Below are 12,232 nucleotides of genomic sequence, written 5' to 3' on the forward strand. Positions count from 1 at the left end.
TTCATTATTGTTTAAAGTTTAAATTATATTTCATGTAATGAGACATTTTAGACCAAGCAAACCTAATATCTCAAACCATAAAAATAAAATTAAAAAATAAAAAATAAATTTAATAGGTATATTATTGTCGGTCGGTCAGAATTTGGGGGTGCATGACCGCCAACCGACCAACTTGTTGGTTCTGAAAAATCAGAACCAAGAATGAAATCGACAGATCAAGGAATCAACCTACCAACGTCGATTTCGATGTCCTAGTCGATCGGATCGATTTTTTTGAATCTCTTTACTCACTCCTAATATTAATAAATCACTTGTTTATTGATACATCATAGCTTTATTCTAACAAAATTTAAAGGTTTGTTTTTAAATAATAATAAAACTTTTGAAAAAGAGCTCCCAAAGCAAAAGGTTCACACTTTCTTTAAAAGAAGTTTAAGTGTTATTTCTCGACATATTAAAAATCCAAAATCGTCCTTTGGACATAAATTCAACGCCAGTTTTGCAAAACGAAAAAAAGGGGTCAATTTCGCAGTGCATAATATAACATCCGAGCCCCAAATCTCCGTTCGTTGGTTCTCCAAATTTGTCGATCTCAGCAATTTGTGAAGAAAATAGGAAAAACAGTGGAAATCTGTGAGGAATTCGAAGAATATGAGCGGCGTAGTGATGGAATCGGAGCGCGGTGAGGAGTACAGAGGGACGATGATCAATTTCGAGCAGACGGAGCTCCGGCTCGGATTGCCCGGCGGCGGTGGAGGAAGCGACGACGGCGAAATCCTCGCCGGAAAAAGTGGTTCTGCGAAGAGAGGATTTCTGGAAACTGTGGATTTGAAGCTTAATTTGTCTTCTTCAATGGGGACCGTGAAGGAGGAGGCCACCAAATTGGAACACAAGACTTCTGCAAAACCTCCATCCAAGTAAATTTCTCTCTCTATAAAATTAATTAATTAATTACCAAAATTGGATTTTTCTTAATACAACGAGTGGAGGTGGTGGGACCGGATATATATCAATCATTGTTGAACTGTGCTCGTTTTTTACTATCACCGAATTTGAATTATTAAAATAGAATTAGGATTAAATGAATGATTAAAACCATATTGGATGATTTTTCTTTTTCTTGTATGGTTAACTATTTTAAACCGATTAAGGAATTTTATTTCAGGTTCTCGATTCTTTTTAAATTTTATTTTATTTTGATTTTAAACTTTTGAAAGTATTCAATAATCGTTTACTAATATAAATACTTATTTGTTTGTTAGTTAAATAAAAGTAAAATAAGGATCAGAATGTTTATTGTTTTTTAAATCAAAGCCTAGGTTAACAATTTTGTAAGTTCACATATCAAAATTAATGTTATAAAAGTTCAAGAATCAAAATAAAATATACCTAAAAGTTTCGTTACTAAAATTGAAGTGGAACATTATAATAGTAGAAATGCATAAAGAAAATGTCGTAAGACCTCTACTTAAATATCGTAAATATGTATGAACAATTTAGGATATGAACAAAATGTTTAAAAGCACGGAATAGAAAAGTTTTGAATTTAAACTTTATTACATTCCAATAACATTTTTCACAATGGAGATTAAAATGTACAAATTCTTAATTACAAAAACTAAATTGTTATATACTACCGTCTAGATACAAAAAATGATTTTTAACCTTTGATATGAATTCATTTTTTTCCTGAACTTTTGCATATTTGAATAAATAAGAGTGTTATTTTTTTGTTTATATCCATATAAAAAATTCTAATTTTTACATATTATTGATATCAAATATTAGTGACCGTTCTTCATGGCTTGTAGATTTCAAATCTCATTCTCCTTATTTTACCAAACATTTTCATGCTTTATTTTCACTTTACCTTTTTAAAAAAGTAAAAGATGGTTAATATTTAAATAATGAAAATTGAAGAGAATTATTAATTATGATGATTCATGAGGACTTTTTGGGAATACGAGTGTAAGTTAAGCTGACCTTGAAACAAAGTTTTCAGTATTTTCAATGGTTTGGTTGATTGGTTGTCGGGAAAATGAAGGAAAATTACAAAACATCAGGAATCTCACTTTTCTCACCAACCAAACAATTCTTAAAGTATAACAAAAAGATGCACACTCCAAAAATAGAAATAGTTTTTAAGTATTTACTTTTTTTTTTTAATTCAATAAGAATATATAACTTGATTTAAGTAATAAACAGAATAAAGAAAAATTATTGATTGCTTTGCTTCTACAAACCTTCATTTCTTTGAAGGAAAAAAAAAGAGAGAGGTTTTAAATCATATTTCGTTCTTTTCACACTTTTTTATTTTAGTTCCAAAACTTTTAAATAATATTTTATTTTAATCATATAAAAAATTTATTCTGGTCCTTGCATTATTTGTTCAACATAAATTGCAACTTGATTTAATAAACCAATCAATTTGATTCTAATTTAATTATTTTATATTTCCGTTAAGTTTTAAAGATATTTGAGAGAAAAATGGTAGATTTTGAAAATAATGGGGGGTTTTCCTCTATTTAAAAATCAATAATTTTATTATGTAGTTAAGTAAAAATTTGGGTTAATATTATTTTTTTTTGTTTGATGAATTATTTATAGAGCCCAAGTAGTGGGTTGGCCACCGGTGAGATCATCAAGGAAAAATTTGGTAGCGCAGAGGAACGGCGGCGACGAAGGCGGCGGCGCGTCGTTCGTAAAAGTCAGCATGGACGGCGCGCCTTATTTACGGAAGGTGGACTTGAAACTATACAGCAGCTACAAGGATCTCTCTCACGCGCTTGCCCAAATGTTTAGCTCTTTCACCATTGGTAATTTCTTTCTGTCCTATTTTCTTTTAATTTCTAAAATGGATTTTTAGTAAATTAATCAATCGCCTAATTATTCTTTTTTTTTTTGTGGGTAATTAAGAAAATTTGAAGAGGGTTCTAAACCCAAACTTTTGAAAAAAGTTTATAATTATAGGTACTTTGATCGACAGAGAATTCGTGTGATCCACCAGAAAGTTGAGATTTTGTTAATGAAACTTTCACTAATACATTCCTTATTTGATATAAAACACAGGTTTAAATACTATTTTGGTATTGTGCTCACAAAATGTTCATTTTGGTGTTTATACTTTTGAATTTTGTTCACTTAAAATCCTTAGGCTTTCAAAGGTTCACATACTTTTAAAAATCTAGTGATCTCAATTTATATTGGTAGCCCTGTTTACAAAATTTTATAGAAATCATTTAATACAAATTTATGGCTACATTTCAAATTTAGTGAGTAAAGTGTGACGTTAAAATTTTGATCGAAATAAATGAGATAAAAATGAAAATTAAAGAATTAAAATGATGATCATTTTTTAAAAATACATGGAACAAAATGAATGTTTTGAGAGTACACAAAAACTAAAATAAATAAAAGTTGAAAATATAAAGACAAATATAAATATTTTGAAAGCATATACACTAAAATGGAAAAAAATAAATGCAAGAACTATTACATGAGTACTAAAGGTTTATAATTACCTTATACATATTCTCTAAAAATTGAGATGAAGGCAGGAAAATGGATGGGTTTTAATGGGAAAATTTTGGTGTTTGGATGGCAGGAAAGTGCGACTCAGAAGGAATAATGAAGGATTTCATGAACCAAACAAAATTGGCAGACCTTTTGAATAGCTCTGAATACGTACCCACTTATGAAGACAAAGATGGAGATTGGATGCTTGTAGGCGATGTGCCATGGGAGTAAGCTCTCTCTCTCTTTAATTTAAATCACGACGACGTTGACTCGTGATTTTAATAACGCTCTATACAACCAAATACATTATAGTTGTACTTAGTTGGTGCATTTCATGATTTGTAAAAGTCAGTATGAAGTATACGTATTCACTATTTTATATCGTCTCGTTAATTATTTGACAGGATGTTTGTTGATTCATGCAAACGTTTGAGGATCATGAAAGGGTCTGAAGCCATTGGACTTGGTAAATCATCCATCTCTAATTCTTTGTTAAAATTTTTAATGTGGTTTAAAGAAGGAGAGAAACTAATTAACAATGAGCTTCTGTTAATATATAAGTTTAATTTTTGGAGTTTCTTTTTAAAATCTTTTGAATTATTTAATCATGAACAGCACCAAGAGCAGTGGAGAAGTGCAAAAACAGAAGCTGAGGTGCTGCATGCATTGATAAAAATTTGTTTGATATGTACCATTTTTCATTTTCATTTTCTAATTAATATATATATTAAGGTTGAGGTTGAAATTGTAAGAACAGATAAATTTAGTATTAGCATAATTAAGTGGTTTGTCCAATTTTTATTTGAACAAGTGATGTTCACGACCTTGTATTGGATATTCCTTTTTGTTTTGCCCATTTTGTTTACTCTTATGATTTCCTTGTCCTAAATTTTGCATCCAATCTCCAAATATATTATAATTATTTCCAGTTTTAGAAAATAAATATTTTCATGAATATAATATATTGATACTCCAACTTTTATCTTTCATGGTATTTATATGAGATTGCTCTCGAGAGAGTCTGACTTATATTAGTTGATCTATGACTCATATTTCGTCTTTTGTTTGTTTTGAGAAATATATCGATCAATTTTGATTCTTTCTTTTACTATTGATTATTCTTTTCTAATTGTGATGTATGAATCTGGAGGCTTTAGGCATATAAATCATGTTCCTGGATTAAGAAAATTTATAAAAGCTCTATTTGCCTTAGCTATTATATAAGTCTCTTCCTTTTTATCGACTCCTTTTTGTTCCGTTCCATTAAAATATGGCCATTTCATGGGTCTCTTTTTTTTTTCTTTTCTTTTCATTTTCATGATTTAGCTTCACAAATCTCAACATACTTGTAACTTGTAAGACCAAATTTCAATGCAAATAGTAATCTCAATTCAATGTGAAGTTTAATATGATAGGTTACGTCACACATGAATGGATCAATGAAGATATAAATACAATAATTTTCTAGATAACATATAATCCAAAGCAGGGTTTGGGAATCCATGGTTTCAAAGAGGAATAAGTGGGTAAATTATCCTTCAAGCATAGAGGATTGTTGCGCCTCTGCTTAATAGCGAGAGGGACGAGTGCAAGTGCACACTGTCACAAGTAATAATCTGGAAATATTCCAAGTCCGTCTCCACAGGGACTAGTTTTCTTTTAAAATTAATTTTGCAAATTGTTGGAATGAGCAATCAGGTTTGTGATAAAAATTGGTGAGATTGGTTGAACACGAAAAACACACGAAAATCATAGAATTTTGAAACCAACCCTCGTACTACTGACTAGTCCGAAGAGAAATGAATTACACCTATCAGAATCTCACACTAAATTCACTCTCTAATTGCAAACTGGTTCAACTCCTGTTCCATACCGCTTTTGGTTTGTTTAGAAGATTAGGCCAGTATTTAAAACATGTCTGTAAAATACTAGAAGAATCCTAAGTAATTAAAACTCCAATTTACGTTTAATGGGTAAGAGAGCCTATGTCTAGGATCTTGTTTAAGTTCTTATGTCTAAGTAACTTCTCATTTTATCTTGATGAACTCCATTGACTCCATAAACTCAACTGTTGTAATTTAAACAAGTGGCCAGCAAGTAAAATCAACTAGATTAATTAACTCAATCAAGATAAGCAATTTGAGCGTAAACGCCATGCTATCTGATAGATGTAATTAAAATGATGGGAACTAAGTCATTCGTAAGAGGGTTGGAAAAGCAAATTAGCTACTCATAAAAACATGAAAAATAGAAATAATAAGAAGTGGATTGAAATAAAATGTCATATTAAGTTTAAGAAGTAATTACAATAGCTAAATTAAAATCGAGAACCGAAATCTAAAGAAAATGATAACAACGAAAAGGAATTGCAATAAAAATAATTCAAGGAATGTTGAGCAAAATTAAAGACAAAACAAATTATAAAAGCGTAAATTCTAGAGAGAAAAAAAAGCTGGAATTTAAATGTCAAGTGAGCTCCCATTTGAAGCTTGATAGAACTTGGTATTTATAAGCTAAACCTTGCAAGTTGGTGAAGAAAATCTTGGGTATTTGAGTGGAGGAGCTACAATGGGGCTTAACAGCATTTGGTTGCACGGATCAAGGGATGGGTTGAGATTTCTTCCAACTGCCCGGTCAACAAAAGCCCTTATTTGTAGGTGGAGAATGCGCCAGGCGCATTGCTGAAGTTTCTAGAGTGCATTGCTGCTTTTTCCTTCCTTTTTCTCTATAAAACATATATATTTCCTCATAATTCCATCTATTTATCGAAAACCAAGTGTACAAGTCTTTCCTAAGAAATAGTCCCATTTATACCGAATTCAATGCATGAAACATATTTATTTAATTTCAAAAGACACTAAACATGCACAATTTGTAAACACTTTTCCCTAAAATTCAAGACTTATCACACCCCCAAACTTGAGACTTTGCTTGTCCCCAAGCAAGAACAACAATTTATCAAATCAAGAATAAGCATGCAAAATTCAAGAATAAACAAAACATGAAGTAGAGCCGAGTAATTTGCTCATATGGTGTCTCAGGAGGAACGTCAAAGCTCTAATCCCTACTACTTTTCTCAAGCAAATTCATCATAAGGCCACATTTGTTTAAAAGATAAAAGCTTTTCAAAATCTTCTATGATCTCACTCAAAAAACTTTTCCAAATCCACTAGAGACTATGCACACTCCCTTTAATGAAAATTTTCTAGCACAAAAATGACTCGAAAATAGGACAGTCACTCAAGGGATTCTCTAGGCTGGCAACCAATCCGAGCTTGTTGATTAGTGAGTTGCACAAAGTCAAACTAGATCAAAGTTGCTACCATAAAATTATGAGTATCCTTAAGTGAGACTCTTTTTGCAAACAGAGTGGGAACTGAGTTAAGGCAAGTTTCCTTACTTTTCTTCTCTCATTAAGTTCTCTTGCCACATAGTTTCTCCTTTCACGCTTTTGTCTTTCCACTCTTATTTTCATTTTGCTTTTCTTTGCAAAAATTTCAATCACTTTTTCCTTTTTTTCTTTTGCCACTTTTTTCTTCGTTTTTCCACACTTTTTCTTACCTTTCTTATTTTATTTTATTATTTTTTTCATTGTCACTTTTTCCTTTTTTTCTTTTGCCACTTTTTTCTTCGTTTTTCCACACTTTTTCTTACCTTTCTTATTTTATTTTATTATTTTTTTTCACTGCATTCTATTAGGCTTGCTTACGCTACTCCCCTAAACTTAAGGAAGACAGTGTCCTCACTGGTTTTAAGTGTGAAAAATTTGAAGGTGCGTAAAAATTTTTTACCACTAAAGGACAAGGATCCTCTTAAAAGATGTAAAAAGTTTAAAGGTTAACACTAAAGAAGCAGAAATGAGTTTATCTTAAAACAACGTGGCAAATGAGTCATAGCTTGATCTAAATAGTAGAAAACAAAGCTCGTGCATATTCCTAATTATCATCATCAACATGAGAAAAGAACAAGAACCTACTCAAAAATGACAAATCTAAGACTTTTCATGCTTAAAATTAATTAGACAATTGTGCATTCACTTGAAGATTCACAAAAACAAAAATCTGGCAGTAAGTTTTATTATTTCCATGCATGTCAATGCTAGGCCGGAGCAACACATCATAATATCCACAACTTGATAGCATGCTATCAAAAGACAAAATCAACTAACTACCTAAGTCCTAACATGCGCATCTACTAATTTATTGACAGAAATAGAACATGCATTGAATTAAATAATACTGGAGGTCAAAAAAAAAAAAAAAACTCCGTGAATCATTTTCTTCATTGTTTGTAACATCACGATGTGGTTGAAGATGGTGGAAAGTAGACATGGTTGTGTCGTCTAGCACTAAGGCAAATTCTTAGCAAAATTTCTTCTTTTCATCTTAACCTGTCACATTTAAGCATGTTATTGTTCCTACAAAATTATTCAAACTAAATAATCAAATTAAAGAAAAAAAACAAACAAACAATGCGTGAATAAAGAAAAAATAAATAAATAAAATACAAGACAAATCTCTCTTTTAGTTCTCAAAACCAAGGCGAGGGTCGCTTATTCGCTGAAATCCCCTCCCTATCATGGTGGTTCTATTTTTAAAGGCTGAATTGACTTTCTCTTTTCTTTCTTCAAAGCAGTTATCGCTATGATGCCTTCTTTTTCTGCTTCTTCTAACTCTGCTTCTATTTCTGCATTTAACAAATCATCTAACTCATAACAAGTAATTCCCTTATCAATGCTAATTACTACACACTCTTCCCTATCGTCCGGATATTTCATTGCATCCAGCATATTGAATGTCACCTTCTGATCATCAACGCGCATCGTGAGTTCTCCCTTTTTAACGTCAATTAGAGTTTCTCCTGTAGCTAGGAATGGGCGTCCGAGAATGATAGGCACATCCTTGTCAGCTTCACAGTCTAAAATAATAAAGTCAGCAGGAAAAATAAATTTATCAACCTTTACTAGGACATCTTCTATTTTTCCTTCTGGTTTGGTGATTGATCTATCTGCTAACTGGAGTGTGACGGTGGTAGGATTAGCTTTCCCTATTTCTAATTTCTTAAAAATGGACAAAGGCATGAGATTTATGCTAGCCCCTAAATCACATAGTGCTCTCCCTACATTTTTACCTCCTATTAAACAAGGGATTGTAAAGCTGCCAGGATCTTTAAGCTTAGGGGGTATTTTGCTCTTAAAAACATTACTACTACATTCTGTCAAAGCTACCGTCTCATACTCTCCTAACTTTTTCTTCCTAGTTATTATGTCTTTTAAGAACTTTGCATAAGTAGGCATTTGCTCAAGAGCTTCAACAAAGGGTATGTTAATGTGCAATTGTTTCAAGATGTCTAGGAACTTACGAAAATTATTGTCCTGATTTTTCCTTACTAAACGTTGGGGGAAGGGAGGAGGAGATCTACAGTTACTTACCTGTGGGGCAACCGATACACTTACCTCTGGTTCTACTATTTTGTCAGGGACAACCTGTGTGTCTTTCTCTCTTGAAGGGCTAGGGGAAACTATTCTTCTTGGCTCTTCTGTACTACTCGGTAATGAACCTTGGGGTCTTGTCCTTACCTCATTCGCAAGTTGTCCCAATTGCATCTCTAAATTTCTTACCGTAACGTCATTTCTGCCCATGTAATCCTTCACTTCCTTCATGTCCTTTATGGTAGCATCAGTCCTAGTCATTAATTCCTTCATTGTGGCATCGTTCTTGGTTATGAATTCCTTCATTAAAATCTCCATGTTACTCAAGTTTTGTTGTGCCGGCTGCCCATAATTTTTCTGTTGGTTGTATTGCTGTGGAGTTGGTGGAAAAGCTGGTGAATTTGGAAATCGAGGTGGGGTATAAGCTTGCTTGTACTGTTGATTCTGTCCTGTACCACTGGAACTTCCTTGTCCACTCCATGAGAAATTAGGATGCTGCTTCCATCCCGGATTGTATATGTTCGAATAAGGATTGAATTTTTGTTGATTCATTTGACCTACATAAGACATAGAAGAGGGTTAGAAGGGCAATTTTCAGATGGATGTAGATCTCCACAATAATAACAAGTAGATTCAGCTATTTGGTAAACAGGAGAAGGATTAGTTGTTGCTGGGGCTAATGCGGCAGCTGCATTGTTCTTTTCCATGTTCTTCAACATTTGAGTGATGGTGTCAATTTGTTTTTGCATAGACGTCATATTATCTAAGGCTAGCACGATTGCTGGATCTGCTCGTTTTGATTGGGTCCTTGGCTTCTCCGAGCACCATTGATCATTGTGTTCAGATAGCTGGTCCAGAATCTCCACTATCTCGTTGAAAGATTTTGATGTAAATTTCCCATTTGCGGCCCCATTAAGCATCATCATAGTCGGTATATCGCAACCTCTAAAGAAATGTTCAATTTGTACGCACGCTGGGATTCCAATATTTGGACAATTCCTTATTAGATCTTTGAAACGTTCCCAAGCAACGTTTACCGCCTCATTCTCCTTTTGTCTGAATGAGATAATCTCTTCCCGAACATCTGCATTCCTTGTCGGTGGGAAGTACTTAACAAGAAATTTATCCACCATATCGCTCCATGTGGTAATGGTGTCGGACGGGAAGGCGTTCAGCCATGCTGTTGCTTGGCCTGAAAGAGAAAAAGGGAATAATGTGAGTCTTAGTGCATCATCAGATATTCCAGGTAATCTAAAAGTGTTAGCAACTTTAATAAAAGATTTAAGGTGAGAGCGTGGATCTTCATGTTCAAGCCCCCCAAACTGGCCAATAGTGTTTAACATTTGAAGCATCATTGGCTTAAATTCAAATTGGGCATCTGCTGGAAGTGGATTCATAACGCTAGAGTTCAGGTCCTCTAATATTGTGGCTGCATAATCTCGCATTGCACGGTCTCTTTGGTCAGCCACGTGAATTGGGTTCGGCACTACATTTTCTGCCATTTTGTTGAAGTGCTCACGTTCTTTCTCTTTTTGGATTTTTGCTTGCTGTTTTTTCAGTCTCTGTTCACGTCTTAACCTCTTGCAGGTTTTCTCGATCTCTGGATCGTAAGGTAACAGATATGAATTTGTGCTCATACACTGATACTCATTTTTTAGGTTGGATAGGGGGATATTTTCAGAACAGAAACGATGGAGTGATTGCACACAAAAACAATTCACAAAAAATAAATTAAAATGAAAATAAAGTCTCTGGCAACGGCGCCAAAAACTTGTTGCACCTCTGCTTAATAGCAAGAGGGACGAGTGCAAGTGCACACTGTCACAAGTAATAATCTGGAAATATTCCAAGTTTGTCTCCACAGGGACTAGTTTTCTTTTAAAATTAATTTTGCAAATTGTTGGAATGAGCAATCAGGTTTGTGATAAAAATTGGTGAGATTGGTTGAACACGAAAAACACACGAAAATCATAGAATTTTGAAACCAACCCTCATACTACTGACTAGTCCGAAGAGAAATGAATTACACCTATCAGAATCTCACACTAAATTTACTCTCTAATTGCAAACTGGTTCAACTCCTATTCCATACCGCTTTTGGTTTGTTTAGAAGATTAGGCCAGTATTTAAAACATGTCTGTAAAATACTAGAAGAATCCTAAGTAATTAAAACTCCAATTTACGTTTAATGGGTAAGAGAGCCTATGTCTAGGATCTTGTTTAAGTTCTTATGTCTAAGTAACTTCTCATTTTATCTTGATGAACTCCATTGACTCTAACCTTTTCAGAATTAAACTCAACTGTTGTAATTTAAACAAGTGGCCAGCAAGTAAAATCAACTAGATTAATTAACTCAATCAAGATAAGCAATTTGAGCGTAAACGCCATGCTATCTGATAGATGTAATTAAAATGATAGGAACTAAGTCATTCGTAAGAGGGTTGGAAAAGCAAATTAGCTACTCATAAAAACATGAAAAATAGAAATAATAAGAAGTGGATTGAAATAAAATGTCATATTAAGTTTAAGAAGTAATTACAATAGCTAAATTAAAATCGAGAACCGAAATCTAAAGAAAATGATAACAACGAAAAGGAATTGCAATAAAAATAATTCAAGGAACGTTGAGCAAAATTAAAGACAAAACAAATTATAAAAGCGTAAATTCTAGAGAGAGAAAAAAGCTGGAATTTAAATGTCAAGTGAGCTCCCCTTTGAAGCTTGATCGAACTTGGTATTTATAAGCTAAACCTTGCAAGTTGGTGGAGAAAATCTTGGGTATTTGAGTGGAGGAGCTACAATGGGCTTAACAGCATTTGGTTGCACGGATAAGGGATGGGTTGAGATTTCTTCCAACTGCCCGGTCAACAAAAACCCTCATTTGTAGGTGGAGAATGCGCCAGGCGCATTGCTGAAGTTTATGGAGTGTTGGCGATGCGCCAGACGCATCGCTGCTAGCTTTAAGATAGCCTCTGTGTCATCTGCAGTAGGGTACATTGCTGCTTTTTCCTTCCTTTTTCTCTATAAAACATATATATTTCCTCATAATTCCATCTATTTATCCAAAACCAAGTGTACAAGTCTTTCCTAAGAAATAGTCCCATTTATACCGGATTCAATGCATGAAACATATGTATTTAATTTCAAAAGACACTAAACATGCACAATTTGTAAACACTTTTTCCTAAAATTCAAGACTTATCAAGGATCAAATATAAAATTTTAAAACATCACATCCAAAATAATATATTTAGTCATTTTTAGTATGAACAAACAATTATATTT

General features: G+C 33.2%; 2 protein-coding genes across 2 annotated transcripts; one reads left to right on the forward strand and one right to left on the reverse strand.

Annotated features, from left to right (window-relative positions):
* Window positions 1-385: 385 nt before the first annotated feature.
* IAA16 (indoleacetic acid-induced protein 16) lies at window positions 386-4,387 on the forward strand. The gene is made up of 5 exons (XM_022287318.2): window positions 386-917; window positions 2,608-2,816; window positions 3,605-3,743; window positions 3,921-3,982; window positions 4,132-4,387. Exons 1-5 carry the CDS (start codon window positions 652-654, stop codon window positions 4,167-4,169), a joined length of 714 nt encoding a protein of 237 aa, XP_022143010.1. The 5' UTR covers window positions 386-651; the 3' UTR covers window positions 4,170-4,387.
* Window positions 4,388-8,092: 3,705 nt separating this feature from the next.
* LOC111012947 (uncharacterized) lies at window positions 8,093-10,584 on the reverse strand. The gene is made up of 2 exons (XM_022287261.2): window positions 9,573-10,584; window positions 8,093-9,504 (listed from the first exon to the last, which is right to left on the reverse strand). Exons 1-2 carry the CDS (start codon window positions 10,582-10,584, stop codon window positions 8,093-8,095), a joined length of 2,424 nt encoding a protein of 807 aa, XP_022142953.2.
* Between the last annotated feature and the right edge of the window lie 1,648 nt (window positions 10,585-12,232).

The sequence above is a fragment of the Momordica charantia genome (assembly GCF_013281855.1).
Source record: "Momordica charantia cultivar OHB3-1 chromosome 8 unlocalized genomic scaffold, Mcharantia_2.0 BLBB01000008.1, whole genome shotgun sequence".
Classification (NCBI taxonomy): Eukaryota; Viridiplantae; Streptophyta; class Magnoliopsida; order Cucurbitales; family Cucurbitaceae; genus Momordica; species Momordica charantia.